At 37.0% G+C, this 20,104-nt stretch overlaps 1 protein-coding gene across 1 annotated transcript in view; it reads right to left on the bottom strand.

The window, feature by feature from the left end:
- Positions 1-1,232: 1,232 nt before the first annotated feature.
- The window catches only part of PRMT3 (protein arginine methyltransferase 3), a 126,504-nt gene continuing 107,632 nt past the window's right edge, over positions 1,233-20,104 (bottom strand). The window contains exon 16 of the mRNA XM_019955035.2: positions 1,233-6,889. Coding sequence (XP_019810594.1) covers positions 6,780-6,889 — 110 coding nt within the window. The 3' untranslated portion in view covers positions 1,233-6,779. The remainder of the gene's footprint in view (positions 6,890-20,104) is intronic.

Here is a 20,104-nt window from a genome sequence, read left to right on the forward strand (position 1 = left end):
ATGAAATGTTTTTTTTTTTTAATCAAGGACATTTTAAATCGAGTATGTGGCAGTGAAGAATACAATGACTATTAGTATAGTTTGGTGCCTTGATCTGTGCTAGAGCCAGCAATTTTACGCGACTGCTTTTGTACCATCGGTGTAAATATGAATACAGTGAAAAAGGCAAATACCTTAGTACTATTGCAAAAACAGTTTCATTTCCTGGACTTCCTCTAAGAGGTTTTCAGGGGTCATGAGGGGTCCGCTGACCACAGTTTGAGAACCAGTGATGGAGGTAAAACATGATGGCAGCTTGGACTAGCATGGCGTAGTGAGATCTGTTTTGGTTCTGGACATATTTTGAAGGTAGATTATGTAAGACTTGCTGCCTAACTTGGATGCAGAGGGAAAGAAACGGGTCAAGGATGTCTCTCAGTTTTCTGTCCTATAGATGGAGGAAAATAGCAGGGTTTGGAGAAGATCAGAAATTCAGTTTTGAATGTTATTTTGGAGATGCTCAGGAGGCATCTCGGAAAAGGCAATGGCACCCCACTCCAGTCCTCTTGCCTGGAAAATCCCATGGACGGAGGAGCGTGGTGGGCTGTAGTCCATGGGATCGCTGAGTCAGACACGACTGAGCGACTTCACTTTCACTTTCATGCATCGGAGAAGGAAATGGCAACCCACTCCAGTGTTCTTGCCTGGAGAATCCCAGGGACGGGGGAGCCTGGTGGGCTGCAGTCTATGGGGTCACACAGAGTCGGACATGACTGAAGCGACTTAGCAGCAGCAGCAGCAACAGCAGGAGGCATCTATATAGACATGTTATGTGAGAAGTTGGATACAGACTGCCATGGTGATAGTTTTAGGAATCATCAGTGTCTTGGTATTTATAATCTTAAGTCTGGATGAAATCACCAAGGGAGGGAAGATGGACAGAAAAACATTCCCAAGACTAAGGTGCCAACATGTAAAAGGTGAAAAGGTGAGAAAAAGCCAACAAAGGAAACTGAAGACTGGCCAAAAAGGAAGGAGTGGGGAAAGCCAAGCCCAATGTTTCCAGAAGGGTGATCATCAGCATTGAGTACTACTGGTGGGGCAAGTAAAACCAGGGCTGAAAATTGGTCACAAGCTAACTGGATGGAATTGGCAACATGCAGTTCACTGGTGACTTTGATAAGAGTAGTTTCAATGGAGTTGTGGAGGCAAAAGTCCTGGTGAGGGCAGGCTCAAGCAAAGAGTTGTACACAAATGTTCATAGCAGCTTTATTCACAATACCTACAACCTGGAAACAATCCAAGTGTTCACCAACAGATGAATGGATAAACAAAGGAGCAGAATTCCATTTATAAAGTGGAATATCCAGTAATAAAAAAAACATACTACACACACACATCAACATAGATGAATCTCAAAAAAAACTATGCTGGAAATGAAAGTACATACTATATGATTCCATTTATATGAAGTACTAAACCAGGCAAAACAAATTTATATTGATAGAAATCAATTAGTGTTTGCCTAGGGAGGGGATTGGGGAGAAGTGTTGGCAGCATAACTTTTTGGTACTTAGGAAATTTCCATGAACTGCAGCACGCCAGGCTTCCCTGTCCTTCACTATCTACTGGAGTTTGCTCAAACTCAAGTCTACTGAGTCGGTGATGCCATTCCACCATCTCATCCTCTGTTGCCCCCTTCTAATCCTGCCCTCAATCGTTCCCAGCATCAGGGTCTTTTCCAATGAGTTGGCTCTTTGCCATCAGGTGGCCCAAGTATTAAAGCTTCCACATCAGACCTTCCGATGAATATTCAGACTTGACTTCCTTTAGGATTGACTGGTTTGATCTCCTTGCTGTTCAAGAGACTCTCAAGAGTCTTCTCCAGCACACCAATTCAAAAGCATCAATTCCTCGGTGCTCAGCCTTCTATATGGTCCAACTCTTTATAGTTGTTTAAATAATGGGAAGAGAGAAAACACTGAACACACAAATCCTTTCTGTGTAGTCTCAATGTAAAGGGAAGGTAGAACTGTGACAACAGTGGGAGGCAGAAGTGGGAGTTGAATTTTTTTTTTTTACTGTAGGAGAAACAATATCCTTTCTGAATGCTGATCGTATCTGGACAATGGCTCAGACAGTAAAGAATCTGCCTGCAATGCAGGAGACCTGGGTTTAATCTCTGGGTCAGGAAGATCCCCTTGGAGAAGAGAATGCAATCCATTCCAGTATCCTTGCCTGGGAAGTCCCATGGACAGAGGATTCTGGTGGGCTACAATCCACGGGGCTGCAACAGGTTGGACAAGACTGAGTAACACTTTTCACTTTCATGCTGATCATGGAGCAGCAGAGGGAAAACCTGGTGACACCAGAGACACGCTGAAGCAGTATCTGAGTGACTGAGGGAATGGCTGTGAGGCACAGGGCGAGGAGCTGGCTTGGCCAGATGTGGTGAAAGTTCACTCAGTGGGAAGCCCGTACATGGGCATCAAGGTTGGCTGGGGAGTATAGTATGGAAACCTGTTAAGTTCTCCTCAGACTGGCTCGATTTTCTTAATAAAATAGGAAACAAGGACTTGAGCTGGAAGAATGAGGTTTAGACTACTGTTGATTACCTTAATTTTAAATAACTCAGTGATAGACAATCTTTATGTATGTATTTAACTATACTCTAGATGTAAATGAATCTTAACCTATTTCATCATTCTGTGTGGAAAAGTTTACCTTTTTGGCAAGGAAACAGACACAAGATCTTAAAGCAACATGGTTTTGGGTTTTCCCTGGTGGCCCAGTGATTAAGAATCCACCTTCCAACACAGGGACGTGGGCTCAATCCCTGACCCAGGAAGATTTCACATGAGGAGGAGCAACTAAGTCCATGCGCCTCAACTACTGAGCATGCACACTGCAAGTACTGAAGCCCGCGCACCTAGAGCCTGCGGTCCACAAGAGAGCCGGCACTCCACAACGAAGAGCAGCCCCGGCTCGCTGCTGAAACTACAGGAGGCCCACGGACAGCAACGAAGACCCAGTGCAACCAAAAATAACTAAATGAACACATCTTGGGAAAAAAAAAAGCAACCTGGCCTTATCTGATAGCTGGCAAGGGACTTCACATACCTTCCCAGGATGTCTAGTACCTTAGTACAAAAGCAATGCCACATTTTAGGCTAAAACCAAGCAAGGAAGGCACGGAGGAGCCTCAAGCATGTTGAAAAGTACTGATATAAGGCCATTCCCCCAACTGTCTTTCCTACGGTTGACAGTTAGGGGCCCTAAGTCTCTTAAAAACCCAGAGGTTAATGAGCTGCATGCGACTTCTTTTAGGCTCAGAAGTCATTCATTAGCTGACTCTGCTTGCAGCTTGTGGGTAAGGTTCAACCATCTCTAACTGTGAAAATTTGTCCATTTCTCTACTCTTTTTAAAAACTTTCTACGTGAAGCTGATAATCAGCTAGTTTCAACTTATTGATTCCTGTTGCAGAGCATTAAATGTTACAGTTTAAGACATCAGTCTCATTAATACTGTAATGTTAGGTACATCTTGGTCAATCCTTGAAGTCTTCATAAATGGAAGTCTCCATATTTTAAGAAATAGTCCTTATAAGCTATAACTTATTGTATCTTCTCTGCCATGGCTGTTAGTGAGTCATATGAAGAAATATGATTTCTAAAATATTGCCTATCTCAGGTTCAGTAAAATTTTATTTACCGAAATGAACAACATGGTGGAGTTGGCTCTGGCCTGTAGCTCACCAATCCAATAGTAGACAACACTTGACTTCCGCTGTATCTTACTTACCTAACCTTTCATAATAGGCTGAAACTCCATGACAGTAACTGCGTAAGAGATATGCATTTTGAGGTATTTCACTACACAGAAAAAGTCTGAATACCGTAACGTTTAGATTTGTTATGGTCCAGCAGCTTAATATATGGCCAGCAGAAGCTAAACAGGGCCTCATCCTGTTTCAATTTTTTCTGTTGGATGCTCTTAGAGCACTGTTATCCTACTTCCTCTACTTGATAGCATGGGCATGATCAGTGAGATGAGTATAAAGTGATCTCAAATCCATAAGGTCACACAGTACATTTAAAATATTCCATTCTAATACGTGATAGGGGTAGAATGCTGAAAGACACAGGTGAACCAGACTACAATTCAGATTAAGTGATAAGAAAGAAAAAAACTCAATATTTAAACAGTATTACTTATTCACCTCCACAAAGAGGAATTATTTCAAAGTTATCTGACAGCTCCCTGATTCACTATGAAGTGTGTTCCTAGCATTCAGGGCTACTCACTGGACCACCTTGTCTATGCAATGCTGTACACCTGCAGTTCTGTTTTCTTGGAACACTGCTTCCAAAGTCCTCTGTTTAGAAAATACCACTCTACCAGAGATGACTATTAACCTTGGATGAACCCCACACATTATAACATTAGTTTTCACAAAGAAAAATAGGAGAAAAATGTATTTTCTTAATGGGAATAAGATTCTTGGGACAGAGCAAACTGCTATCCCTAAGTGCCCATCTGCCACAGCAGGAAAGAACGCTGTATTTATCACTATAAAGAGCTACAAAGTACTTATTTTCTATAGCAGTTTAATGGCTGAAATTCTAACCAAAGAGCTAATATTCAGACTCTCACATCTCAGAAAATGTTTAGGTACACAAATTGGGGTGTTCCAGCCTGGGGAGGCTACCAGGAGGAGAATATCAAAAGAGACACTGGCTGAAAATCCCCTGAAAATCAAACAAGACTTTTAATGAGAAATCATTTTTGAGAAGTACTTTTTTAAATAGTAAAAAATACTTGTTAAGAAAGAAAAACAAACAAAAAAAAAAGTTTTTCGGTTACTTTAAAAATTTAATGGTAAATCTTCATATATGGTAAATCGGACATATATATACCACCACTAGATAGCTAGTGGGAAGCTGCTGTGTAAGCACCAGGAGCTCAGCTCGGGGCTCTGTGATGACCCAGAGGGGGATGGGGGGCAGGAGGGAGCAGACAGACATATATACATATAGCCGATTCACGCTGTTGTACAGCAGAAACTAACACAACATTGTAAAGGAAGTATATGCTATTAAAAATTTTTTAAAAATTAATGGTAAGTCTTTTTACTTTTGATCCATCATCCCATTACTCAAATTGTTACATGAAACACCCTAGACAGAAATTTAAAACATTTTGAGCTGTATTAGCAGCAGTACACATTTCCAGTAGTGGCCGGAATCCAAACCATGGTGAAAACAAGCTGACTAGTTTGGCTCAGTGAAAAAAGAAACCATGCTTATGAAGAAGAAAGACTTACATTAAGGTCTGAAATACCATCGTTTGATGGGGCTATTTTTCCTATTGCTGGAACTCCAGTTTTCTACTGAAGACCAAAAGACAGTTTATTTTTGATGCATTTTTTTGCTAAATAAATATTAAATTCTCTTGTAATCTTCCCACTCACTCACACACTACAGTAGTATCTCATAAGGTTGACAATTCTCAAACTGATCTAATGCAGATGCCACTACAGTCTTTGGAAGGGGTCCTTGACTGGTGATGATGATATCACTGAGCACGGACTAAGTGTTTTCTGTGTACTAGGCACATAGAAGTTGTGAAATGTATCAGTTGAAATGTACACATTTCAGTAGTTGAAATGTATCAGCTCATGAATTGGCACATTTATGGAGGGAGAGAGAGGTTAAGGAACATAGGATTACACAGCAAGTAAGAGCTGCAGCCAAGGCTTGAACTGGCTCCAGAATTCATGCTTCTCAACACAATGCTATGCTGCTTTGTGTGTGTGTTGTTGTGAAAATGAACCAGCTGATGAATGGAAATGAACCATGTGATCCACCTCGCCTTAAAATTCCTATTTTCTTAAAAACGATTCCTTTGCTAAGACTTGTTGTAAATGCTTCTAATTTTGTAAACGGCTTTGGTATGTGGAAATGTCACTTTATAATACTAATGGCTGTTGTATACGTTTATTTGAATGTTTTCTGTATTTCAAACTGGGTCAATAATTGTAAATTACACAAGAGTATAAAGTGATAAAAGTACATTAACAGTTACATGTTTAACTTTGTACATAAATCTAGTTTGAAAAAAACGATTAGTAAATAAATACATATTTATCCCAATCTTTAAAAATTTTTTTTTAATCTAGGGCAAATGTATTGAAACTAGATGTCCTGGGCAGTAATAGAAAACTATATGACTGAAGAATATTTGCAAAGAGAGAAGAAGCTAAAAAATGAGAACAGAATTATATACAACAATCAACTAAGCTGATTTCAAATACAGTTTGTGTGGTCTCTTTTCCACATTTTAGTTCCTTACACTTGCTCTACATTATATCCTGATATTCTAGCAGATACAATTAAGACTATTTCTTAGAAAGGAAATTTTCAATAAAATGTGTAATACCTTGTGTACAGTTACTAGTTTCATAAAACATTATCCAAAAAACAATTACTAGTGCTTAAAATTTATAGTAAGAAAATTATTAAAAACAACAAAAGATTATACCTCTGTTCCAAATTTAGGCCAATTTGAATGACTTTCAATACAGCTGAACTCAATGCAGGGATTACATTTTGTTAAATCTCACTGACCAGACTTTCAAGAATGTGATTCCAGAGGTGGATCACGAGGATCAGTTCCCTCCGTAGCTGAATTACCAGATTCAAAGATTCAACATCCATGTGTTCACATAAGCTTCCTCCCCTACTGCCCGCCCCTCCCCGACCATAAAAGCTGCAGATTAGTTGGCGCATTTGTAGCCTTTTTACTGGAGACCATAAGTTTGAGTTGTATTGTTCAATGTGAGGGCCACAATGAGAGAACGTGGATCTTTCTTATTCTTGTGCACTGTGATCTTTCCTTTCAAGGCTTCACCTATAGAAGAAAGGCAAAAATTGGGTTTCAGAATTCAAGGAATACAGTGCAGCAGAAAAGCAACATGGTATACTTAGAATTGATACTTCTTATTTTTTGTTGTGAGATGTTTCACTTTTTTTTTTAACTTAAAAAATTTCAGGACAATTTTATGTTTAATTTTTGAAGAAAGCAGATCTAACTTAGCTAGCATGGGTGTCAAATGCTTGTGAAAAAGCATAACTACAGCAGTCACTGCAGGGTTGGGGACTGTTTACTGGACTCTTCAATATGAGGCCCTGAGGTATGTCCTGGGCATATTATAAAAGAGACATGGTCCCTGACCTCAAAGCGTTCACAGTTCAGGGCGAAGAAAACAGAGGTGCTGACAACTATGCAAGAGGTCTAACAGGGTATGCTGGCACAGAGGCCTGGGGATGGCTGGAAGGCAGTAAAAGGTAAGGCTTCACAAGACTTAATTCACATGCTAGCAAGGTAATGCTCAAAATCCTTCAAGCTAGGCTTCAACAGTATGTGAACTGAGTATTACCTAGATGTACAATCTGGATTTAGAAAAGGCAGAGGAACCACAACAGATCAATTGCCAACATCCATTGGATCACAGAAAAAGCAAGAGAATTCCAGAAAAATATCTACTTCTGCTTCACTGACTATACTAAAGCCTTTGACTGTGTGGACCACAGTCATAATCTGGAAATTCTTAAAGAGATGGGAATACGACACCACCATAACTGCCTCCTGAGAAACCTGTATGCAGGTCAAGAAGCAACAGTTAGATATGGAACAATGGACTGGTTCAAAATTGGGAAAGGAGTACGTCAAGGCTACATATTGTCATTTATTTCACTTACTTGCAGGGTACATCATGTGAAATGCAGGGCTGAATGAAGCACAAGCTGGCAAAGATTGCCGGGAGAAATATCAACAACCTCAGATATGCAGATGACACCACTCTTATGGCAGAAAGCAAAGAGGAACTAAAGAGCCTCTTGATGAAAGTGAAAGAAAAGTGTGAAAAAGCTGCCTTAAAACTCAACATTCAAAAAATGAAGATCATGGTATCTGGTCCCATCACTTCATGTCAAATAGATGGGGAAAGAATGGAAGCAGTGTCCGACTTTATTTTTTTGGATTCCAATCACTATGGATGGTGACTGCACCCATGAAATTAAAAAACGCTTGCTCCTTGAAAGAAAAGCTATAACAAACCTAGACAGCGTATCCAAAAGCAGAGATATTACTTTGCCGACAAAGGTCCCTAAGGTCAAAGCTATGGTTTTTCCAGTAGTCATGTACGGATGTGAGAGTTGGACCATAAAGGCTGAGTGTTGAAGAATTGATGCTTTTGAATTGTGATGCTGGAGAAGACTCTTGAGAGTCCCTTGGACTGCAAGGAGATCAAACCAGTCAATCCTAAAGGAAATTAATCCTGAACACTGATTGGAAGGACTGATGCTGAAGCTCCAATACTTTGGCCACCTGACGCAAAGGACTGACTCCTTGGAAAACACCCTGATGCTGGGAAAGACTGATGGCAGGAGGAGAAGGGGGCAATAGAGGATGAGATGGTTTGATGGCATCACTGACTCAATGGATACGAGTTTGAGCTAACTTCAGGAGATAGCAAAGGTCAGGGAAGCATGGTGAGCTGCAGTTCATGGGGTCGCAGAGTCAGACATGACTGAATGAATGAACAACAAGAAAGGGATAAATCATCTGAGGACTCAAGCAGCCAGAATAGAAGACTGCTGAACACTTAGGATGATTCACTAGAGACTCCAGGCTACAGTTTAGTGTTAAACCGCCCTAAGAGTAAAGTCAACACCATTGCTCCTTAACAAAGCTTTAAAACATTTTTTTTGGTAAAGATCAAGGTAATCTTTAAATAACTTAACTGTCTGCCTAAGCAAACTTCAACGCTTTTAAAAGAAAATAACCAAAATCCAAACATTCAGCAAAACAATATTTCTAGTGTTTGACATTCATTTAAAATGTCTAGATTTTTAAATAGCTGCAAATTGAGGCTTATAAGCAGGAAAAAAAAAGTTACAGCAATAACAAAAACACATTTAGGCATATCTTAATTAAATTCCTGAAAACCAGTGATAAAAACAATAATCTTTAAAACTTCCAGAGGGGAAAAATGAAGATATTACATATAAGAGAAAAAAGAGCAACCTCAAAATTTTCATCAGCTAGACATATTTTTGAAGTGATGAAAGAAAACCTATTAAGAATTCGATATCTAGCAAAAATCCTTAAAAAAATGAAAACTAAGAACAAGTTTTTATTTTTATTTTTTTCAAAGAAACAAAAGCATTCTTTTCTGGGAGGCCTGCACTGTAAGAAATGTTAAAGGAAGTTCTTTAGACAGGAGGAAAATGACACCAAAAAGACACCTGAATCTACACAAAGGAATAAATGGTGCTAGACTATAGTAAATATCTGGTAAATAAAAGATGTTTTTTCCTTTTGAAAACTTATTTAATAGATACAGATCTTAATACATTTAAACATACAGACATCATATAGATTACGTTCTCTGACCAAAACAGAATGAAAGTAAAAATCAGTAAATCCCAAAATATTTAGAAATTAAACAACAGATTTCTAAATATTCCATAAATCAGGGACCTCCCTGGTGGTCCAGTGGGTAAGACTCCGTGCTTCTACTACATGGGGTGCAGGTGCAATCCCTAGTCAGGGAACTAAAATACCACATGCCATATGGTAAAAAAAAAAAATTTCATAAATCAAAATAAAAATCAAGAAGAAAGTTAGATGACATTTTGATTTGAATGATTATGAAACCAACATATAAAAATAGGTGGCCTATAACTACAACACTGCTTAGATGAAAAACCATTAACTTTAAATGCTTATATTAGAAAAGAAGACAGACACAAATGTCTTCACTGGGGTAATTCTATCCAACGGTTAAGGAAAAATAATAACAAATGTATAAAAAACAGAGGAAGGAATACTCCTCAGTTCATCTTTTAAGGGCAGCATTACCCTTATACCAAAATTAGATAAAGTTATTTGAAGAAAACTACAGAGATATATATCCCTCATGAACAAAGATTCAAAAATTCTTTGAACAAAAGAGAAAAAACATGATTGTGTCACACAAATGTAGAAAAAGCCTCTGCTGCTGCTGCTGCTGCTAAGTCGCTTCAGTCGTGTCCAACTCTGTGAGACCCCAAAGACAGTAGCCCACCAGGCTCCCCTGTCCCTGGGATTCTCCAGGCAAGAACACTGGAGTGGGTTGCCATTTCCTTCTCCAATGCAGGAAAGTGAAAAGTGAAAGTGAAGTCGCTCAGTCGTGTCTGACTCCTAGTGACCCCATGGACTGCAGCCCACCAGGCTCCTCTGTCCATGGGATTTGCCAGGCAAGAGTACTGGAGTGGGTTGCTAAGCCTCTGACAAAGTTAATTTCTAACAACTTTCAGCAAGCTAGGAATAGAAGGAAACTTCTTTAACCTGATAAAGAAAATCAATGAGAAACTATAGATAACATCATTATTAACTGAAGAACTGAAAGGTTTCTTCCTAAGACTGGGACTGAAGTAAGGATCTTCATTCTGACTGCCTCTAATTAGTATTCTATTGGATGTCCTGGTCAGGGCATTAAGATGCAGAGGAAGAAAAAAAATATAGATTGGGGGAAAAAATGGTAAAATGGTCTTTATTTGCAGACCATATGGTCTTACACATAAAAAATTCTTAAGCACTATGCAAAAAAAAAAAAAAAAGGAAAACAGCTACTAAAACTCTCAGAAGGTTTAGCAATCTCAGAACATAAGATCCATATAAAAAATTAACTGCATTTCTATACATGAGCACTGAAGAATTAGAAACTGAAATAACAATAGCATTTATAATAGCATTGAAAAAGCGTATAATTCTTGAGATAAATGTAACAATATATACGCATCATTTAGTTATATCAAATTATGAAACACTGCTAAAGATGATCTAAGTAAATGAGACATATTGTTTGTGGATGACACTCAATACTGTTTTAAGATGTTAATTCTCCCCAAAGTAATCTATAGATTCAACACGGTCTCAATCAAAATCCCAGCAGGACTGTTTTATTTGGGCAGAATTTAAGTTGACTTTAAAACGCATATGCAAATTTAAAGAGCCCAGAATAGTGAGAGAACAGAATAAAGCAGGAGGATTTATATCATCTTACAGTGTCTTACTGGCGTAAGAAAAGACACACAGATCAAGGAAACAAAGTTCAGAAACAGACATGCATACATGGTTAGTTAATTTCTGACAAAAGAGCCAAGGTAATTAAACGGGAAAAGAAAAGTCTTTTCAAGAAATGATGATGAAACAACCTAATATAAATTTGGAAAAAGATGAATATTACTTTTAAAATCAACATGAAATAGTTTATAATCCTAAATGTACAGGCAAAAATATAAAGCTTTTAGAAGAACCGTATAGGAAAAGCTGTGATGTTAGAGTAGCAAAGATTTCTTAACTTAGGCCACAATAGCACAAAGTTCAAAAGACCTTAAGAAAATGAAAGGAAAAACTAGGATTGAGACATAAATATCAGCAATGCGCGTATCGGACAAACAACTTGTACCTTATTAAGATTCTTATAACCCAGTAAGATGACAACCCAACCAAAATTGAGCAAAATATCTTAAAAGAAACCTCACCAAAGAAGACATACAAATGACCAATGAACATATGAAAAGATGCTCAACATCATTAGTCATGAGGTAAATGCAAATTAAAAACACAGCTGTCACTACATACACTTATAACACAATGACATATTAAAACATATTAAAATGACTGCCCTTTTATGTAAGTGTTGACAAAGATGTGCAGCAAACAAACCCACAACAGTGTAGGAACCTTGAATAGTATAGTCATTGTGAAAAAGTTTGCCAGCTTCTTATGAAGTATTTATTTATCGTAAGACCTAATAATTCCACTCCTACGTATCTGCCTAGGAGAAATGAAAACATATGTCCACACAAAAACTTTTACAAAAATGTTCATATTAATTTTATCCATAATGGTGCCTGACTGAAAATAATCTAAAAGTCTATCAGCAAGTGAAAGCCTATGTACATTACAGTAAGTTCATACAAAGGAACACTACCTGGCAATAAAAAGGAACAAATTACTGATTCACAGATGCACTTTAAAATATGCTAAAAGCAAAGCTGGAGTATGTTCTATATAGTAATTCTGATATAAAATTCTAAAAGAATACTAATGCCTTACTATTATTAATAGTAATATAATACGTAGTGACAGAAAGCAGATCAATGGTTGTCCAGTCTGAAAACTGAAGATGGGGATGACTGACTGCACAAGGGATCAACAAGGAAACTTTTTAGGGTGAAGTAAATATTCTATATCTTCAAAGACATGGGAATACCAGACCACCTGACCTGCCTCTTGAGAAACCTGTATACAGGTCAGGAAGCAACAGTTAGAACTGGACATGGAACAACAGACTGGTTCCAAATAGGAAAAGGAGTACACCAAGGCTGTATATTGTCACCTTGCTTATTTAACTTTTTTGCAGAGTACATCATGAGAAACGCCAGGCTGGAAGAAACACAAGTTGGAATCAAGATTGCCAGGAGAAATATCAATAACCTCAGATATACAGATGATACCACCCTTATGGCAGAAAGTGAAGAAGAACTAAAGAGCCTCTTGATGGAAGTGAAAGAGTGAAAAAGTTGGCTTAAAGCTCAACATTCAGAAAACGAAGATCATGGCATCTGGTCCCATCACTTCATGGGAAATAGATGGGGAAACAGTGGAAACTATAGCTGACTATTTTTGGGGCTCCAAAATCACTGCAAATGGTGACTGCAGCCATGAAATTAAAAGACGCTTACTCCTTGGAAGCAAAGTTATGACCAACCTAGACAGCATATTAAAAAGCAGAGACATTACTTTGCCAACAAAGGTCCGTCTAGTCAAGGCTATGGTTTTTCCAGTAGTTAAGTATGGATGTGAGAGTTAGACAATAAAAAAGCTGAGTGCTGAAGAATTGATGCTTTTGAACTGTGGTGTTGGAGAAGACTCTTGAGAGTCCCTTGGACTGCAAGGAGATCCAACCAGTCCATCCTAAAGGAAATCAGTCCTGGGTGTTCATTGTAGGGACTGATGTTGAAGCTGAAACTTCAATATTTTGGCCACCTGATGAGGAGAGCTGATTCATTTGAAAAGACTCTGATGCTGGGAAAGATTGAGGGCAGGAGGAGAAGGGGACGACAGAGGATGAGATGGCTGGATGGCATCACTGACACAATGGACATGGGTTTCGGTGAACTCTGGGAGTTGGTGATGGACAGGGAGGCCTGGCGTGCTGCGGTTCATGGGGTCACAAAATGTCAGACACAACTGAGCGACTGAACTGAACTGAACTGAACAGAGTGGAACATACATTTGCCAAAATTTATTAAACTGTATAAATAAAATGCGTAAATCTTTACTGTATGTAAATATAGAATAAAGTGTTTTTAAAATTGTGATGGCTTAGGAATAAATTCATAGATAAATGGAATAAAGATTCATTATAGAGATTCAATACATTTTAACTGGGGCATTTTACATCACTGAGGAAAGAAAGGAGTCAAAAGAAATGTATAAATTTAGTAACACAGTATTTCTTTGTATGGAAAAAAAGTTAGAAACCAAAAGGAAAAGGCTGATGATTTGTTTATACAAAAATGAAACAAATTCTATAAAGCCAAGATACTTTAAAAAGGCATAAAATGTGTTCAATTTTTACATTCCAGCCATCTTTACCAAAATTTGGCTGTTAGAATCCAACCACAACAGAAAAAGAATGAAAGAAACCAGTAACAAACAACAACCAGTATCTGACTGCTCTGATTTGCATTTTGGTGATTATCAGTAGTGATGCTATTATTTCAAATGTTTAACCGCCATCTAAAAAGATTCTTTGAGCATTTTATTTAACTCAGTGATTTTCTTGTTGATGTGCCCTAAGGGTAGTTGCTCTTTAAGCGGCTTTAGACATGTTAAAAATGTTAAGTTCACTTGTTTATAAATGTCCTATTCAATCCTTAGTGTAGGGTCAAAATGGAAATGTTCTCTGGTGCCTATAAAGCAGGTTATCAAATACTGCATTTCAAGTTTAAAAAATATGTTTAAAAAGAAGAATGTATTTAAGAGGTTTATGTATCCCTTAACTTAAAATACAGCTCAAGATGCATGAATAGCAGATAATTTTGTTAAATTTTCACAGAAGAAAAAATTTTCAGCATCAATATTAAATAAAATATTTGAGTAATTAAAAAGTCTTAACACTGTCTTATAAGCTGATATTGTAATTTTCATGTTTTAAAACAAAATACAAGCAAAATAACTCTTGCTGTAATAGTTATTTTGTAAGCTTAATTTCAAAATGGAGATGTAAAACAATACTTAATTATACAGCATGAAGGGTCACAGTAATAAATACACAGTTCACACTGCTGCACCCACTTCAATTGTTCAAGCCTGGCAAAAGTGCCAAGGTAACAGCTCTAATGCAGTAGAGATAGGAGTAATTAATCAGTGTCAAATAGATATAAAATGACTGATGTTGTTAAGTGTGTAAACTGGTGAGAGCTGCAAAGGACAGTCTCTATGCAGCTGAGCTGTATCACCTTGTTTTTATCATCAGCAGACGGCTATTAGTATATCACAAAGCAGCACTGCAGTTCAATCAAGAACAAAATTGATTTCATTTCAATTTGGTCCTAGTGGTTTTTTCAAATTAGTTTCTTCCAGAGCAATAAAATTTCATTCCCCACAAGGGAGATAAATAAAAATCAGTATTATCACTACCAAAGCTTAGAGTTAAAAAAATGAAAAGAAAAAAAAAAAAGAAAAGGATGCTCCATCACATAAAAGCTTACTAATAACATGTAAGTGACTGAACTGAACTGAATAACATATAAAGAGATCTAAAGAGTATGATTTTAATAATATTTTTCAAAGACAAACCACAAGAAAAAAAAATCTGGATCTTTAAAATAAATACTGTCACATAAGTTTGTACAATAAAATTGTACATTATTTTTTAAAGGAAAAGGGGGAAAAAACACTCTGAATTTAAACTTTAAAATTGACCTTTAAATCCTTTAAAAGTATTCATTCTGGGAGGCTAGTCTCTAACTCCCACAATGCTGGAAATGCTCAAATGTTGTAGAATATTTCTTTGGAAACTATTGTTAGAACTATGTTGTGAAAATAACAACAACAAACAAAATCCCAAACCAAAGCAAAAACACATTAGTTTCATCATCTTATAGTTACCTTGTGCTTTTGGTCAACTGTAAAATTCCTATTCTGAGAAATTTCCTATTCACACTGTCTTTTTCTTTGCTTTCCAAATATCCTGTCTGCCCTCAATGATAGATTTTGTTGTTGTTTAGTAGATAAGTTGTGTTCAACTCTTTGTGACCCCACAGACTACAGCCTGCCAGGCTCCACTGTCCATGGGATTTCCCAGGCAAGAATACTGGAGTGGGTTGCCATTTCCTTTTCCAAGGGATCTTCCCAACACAAGGATCAAACCCATGTCTTCTGCATTGTCAGGTGGATTCTTTACCACTGAGCTGCCAGGGAAGTCCAATGGTAGATTTACCATTACCAAAAAAAGACTTAACATTATTCAAAATATTAACATGTACACATACACACACACACACACACACAAGCTGGGTGGAATAACTGTATAGGCATGTTCACAATATTTTGTTAAAAAAATCTTGTCACATTACTGTTTGGACAGTAAAATAAACTTTATGCACAACAGCAAATTGTCATGATTAGACACTTGGCTTTATTTATCTAAAAACTGTACACCATATTAAGTCAAAAAGTAGTTTTTGACTCAAGCTATTTTTCGACTCAACAATACTCTCCTCAGCCATGCCACAATTTAAGAGAACATCAGAGTTGACAAAATGGGGCAACCAAATACAGCAACTAGATAATTGCCCCTGGCATGTGTCACCCACGGTGATGAAAGGAAGTTATATTTCAATGACAATGCATATTACTGTACTTATTCATTCATTCAGGAGGGTATTTATGACATGCCAAATACTGCACCAGATAAAAAAGAAGTGAGAGGGGCAAATAACTCATCTATGAGAACCCCTTATCAGAGCACACTGGTATGTTATAACACAGATATACGTATGAATTGATCTGGGAGAAAAAAATAACAGAACAGTTAACTTTTTAAGACAATGAGGAAAGATGTACAGAAATAAGCTGGGTTATAAAGCGAAAAGTATAATTCATCAAGTGAAAGAGGTCAAAGTAGTTTCCTAGGTAGAGAAGTATCTCAGATAAAGGCAATGAGGAAGAAAAGATGGGAAAACTAGCTAAAAAATGAGCAGTACAGCTGGAGCATATGATGGGCTTCTGTGGGGTTCTGACAGGTTAGGGCTGGAAACGATGAAAAACGGTCAGACTGTAAAGGGTCATGGAAAGAATCTGGATTTTATCCTGGATATACTTAGGGTCCAGTGAGGGCTTTTTTTAAAATTTTAAATTAATTACTTAATTTTAATGGAGGCTAATTACAATATTGTAGTGGTTTTTGCCATACATTGACATGAATCAGCCATGGGTGCACATGCGTTCCCCATTCCGAACCCCCTCCCACCTTCCTCCCCATCCCATCCCTCAGGGTCTTCCCAGTGCACCAGCCCTGAGCACCCTGTATCATGCATCAAACCTGGACTGACGACCTATTTCAGATACGATAATATACATGTTTCAGTACTTTTCTCTCAAATCATCGCATCCTCGCCTTAACTTTAGTAAGGTGTAGTTTATATATAATAAAACTATAACATGTAAAATTGCAGTTCAGTGAGTTTTACTTAATATTTCACTTTTGTAAACTTTCACCTACCTCAAGTATCAAGATGCTTCTCTTATGTTATCTAGAAATTTCACAGTTTTAAGCTTTTATGTTTATGTCTATTATCCATTTAAAGTAAGTTTTTATATATTTGGTGTCAGATAAGAAGAGTCATTATTTTCCTTTATAAATATTCAGTTGTTCTAACACAATTTTCTGAGAAGACTATCCTTTTCCAATTAAATTTATATTGGCCCTTTGAAAAAACTTAATTGACTATACAAAAATGAGGCTATTTCTGGATTTTCTATCAGTGTATTAATCTATATATTCATCTTTTATATGTCAATACTACACTGCTTGTGTTAATATAATTTTTAAGTTCAGAATTTACATAGTGTAAGAAGTACAATATGGTTCTTAAAATTGTTTGGCTACAATAGTCTAGATCATTTGTATATAAATTTTAGAATCAGCACATTAATTTCTCTTGCTAAATTCACTTACTAGCTCTGTATTTTTTTTTTTTTGGTAGATTTCCTAGAATTTTCTATGTATACATTATCTATAAATAATAACAGCTTTATTTCTTCCTTCCCAATGCTTTTTAATTCTTCTTCATTGCTTATCGCACTGGCTAAGAGTTCCAGTTTAAGAGTGCAGGAGTGCAGACATACACACCGTGGTCACAGTGTATTTTCTTGTTACACATCACTGGATTCAATTTGCTACTATTTTGTTGAGGATTTATTCCTGAGGGACATTGGTCTGTAGTTTCATTTTCTTGTACCATCTTTGTCTAATTTTTGCTTAGGCTAATATACAAATGAAAAGATGCTCAACATCACTTATTATTATATAAATGCAAATCAAAACCACAATGAGGTATCATCTCACACCAGTCAGAATGGCCATCATCAAAAAGTCTACAAATAAATGCTGGAGAGGGTGTGGAGAAAAGGGAACCTTGTTACACTGTTGAATGCAAACTGATACAACCACTACGGAGAACACTGGGAAGATTCCTTAAAAAACTAGGAATAAAACTACCATACGACCCAGCAATCCCATTTCTGGGCATATACTCTAAGGAAACCAGAACTGAAAAAGACACATGTACCTGAACGTTCAATGCAGCACTATTTACAACAGCTAGGATATGGAAGCAACCTAATGTCCATCAGCAGATGAATGGATAAGGAAGTTGTGGTATATATACACAACGGAATATTACTCAGCCTTTATAAAAAGGAATGCATTTGAGTCAGTTCTAATGAAGTGGATGAACCTAGAGCCTATTATACAGAGTGAACTAAGTCAGAAAGAGAAGGACAAATACTGCATATTAATGCATATATATGGAATCTAGAAAGATGGTACCAATGATCCTACATAAACAGCAGCAAAGGAGACCCAGATGTAAAAGAAGAGACTTTTGGACTCAGTGGGAAAAGAAGGTGGGATGATTTGAGAGAAAACCATTCAAACATATACACTGTCATATGTAAAACAGATAACCAGTGCGAGTTTGATGCATGAAGCAGGGCACCCAAAACTGGTGCTCCGTGACAACCTAGAGGGATAGGGTAGGGAGGGAGGCAGGAGGAGGTTCAGGATGGAGGGAACACATGTACTACCTATGGCCGATTCATACTGATACACGGAAAAAACCATCACAATACTGTACAGTAGTTATCCTCCAAATAAAATAAATTTTAAGAAAAAAAAACCAGTGTAGGAGTGGAGCAAGTAGACACCATTGCCTTATCTCAAATTTAGTCTTTCTTTATTCAGCATGATGCTAGCGATAGGCTGTATGGATGCCTTCTGTCAGGATGATGAAGCTCTCTTTTGTTTCTAGTTTGCTGTGTTTGTCATGAATTGATATTACGTTTTGTCAAACTTTTTTTTTTCTGCATCCACTGATACAATCATGTAGCTTTTCTTCTTTAGACTGCTAGCATGGTGGACTACATTATATGATTTTAAAATACTGAATCAGCCTTGAATTCTTGGAATAAAACCCATTTGGTCACAGTGTATTTTCTACACATCATTGGATTCAATTTGCTACTATTTTGTTGAGGATTTATTCATGAGAGACACTGGTTTGTAGTTTAATTTTATTGTACTCTCTTTGTCTAATTTTTGATATCAAAGAAATACTACCCTCATAAAATCAGTTCTTTTCTTTTTCCTGGAAGAGACTGTGTAGAGTTGGTGTTATTTCTCTAAGTGGTTGGCTTCTTTCACTCAGCAATATGGGTTTAAGATTCCTCCATGTTTTTTCACAGGTTGATAGTTCATTTCTTTTTAGCACTGAATGAAATTTCATCTTCTAGATGTACGGACCATTTATATTTAATACAATTATCAACATGTCCCTAGAGCTCTTTTTTCTGACTAGCTTCTATCCCAATACTCTGCCCCACAGCTTCTGGCTTCTATTTATCAGTAATACCATCAGAGGCTAATGATTAGTAGAGTTAAAAAAAATTCTTATAACTGAGAATGACTATTTTTCCTTTCTTTGAAATTTTGTTTTCACAAACTTTCCTCAGGTTATACTCTTTTAGGAGAGCCTATTGGACTTATGTAAGTACACACAATGGCAATAAAAGAAATATAGAATGTAGATGGTGCCACGGGGCAACATTAGAATCATATATCTTCTTCACAGTATTCTGAGAAATCAATTACTCGAAGGATTACTGTGTAAAGAATAGTTAGGATTTCAAATTTTCACTAGGTATAAATAATATTGTGTTGCAATTAGGTAGGAGAAAATTCAAAGGCTATCTTAAATCTCTCTCAAGATTAAAACATGAAAGAATTAGTATAGCCTTTAGAATTCTAGTAGTAAGACAACAAATGGTCACAGTGGGGAAAAAGCAGTATTTTCAATTTTCCCAAAGTTAATCCAAATATCAGAGTTAAAAAAAAAGCAAAGAAACATAAATGAAGATGTCTTTGCTTCATTTCAGTTTTGCTGTGCTATAGCTTTCCAGAGAAAGAGAAAATGACACCATCAAAGTTTTATTTCCATAGCATTACAACCTCAAAGTGAAAGAATGACAACACAGTGCTGCTTTACTCTAATGGTGTTAATTTGCATCTACTAAATTCCTTTACGCTTCAACAGTGAAATAAAAACTACATTACAATTTTATGAAATATTTTAAACATGGAGAATGATGTAATGACCACTTGCTCAGTTTTGTCAAATCTTGACATTCTGCACAGTTCCTTCAGTTTTTCAAAGAAATAGTTCAGATATACGGCACTAAAGCCCCTTTCTGCAATCTTATTTCTATCCTTCTCTAGAGGTG

The sequence above is a fragment of the Bos indicus genome, chromosome 29 (genome assembly GCF_029378745.1).
Source record: "Bos indicus isolate NIAB-ARS_2022 breed Sahiwal x Tharparkar chromosome 29, NIAB-ARS_B.indTharparkar_mat_pri_1.0, whole genome shotgun sequence".
NCBI lineage: Eukaryota > Metazoa > Chordata > Mammalia > Artiodactyla > Bovidae > Bos > Bos indicus.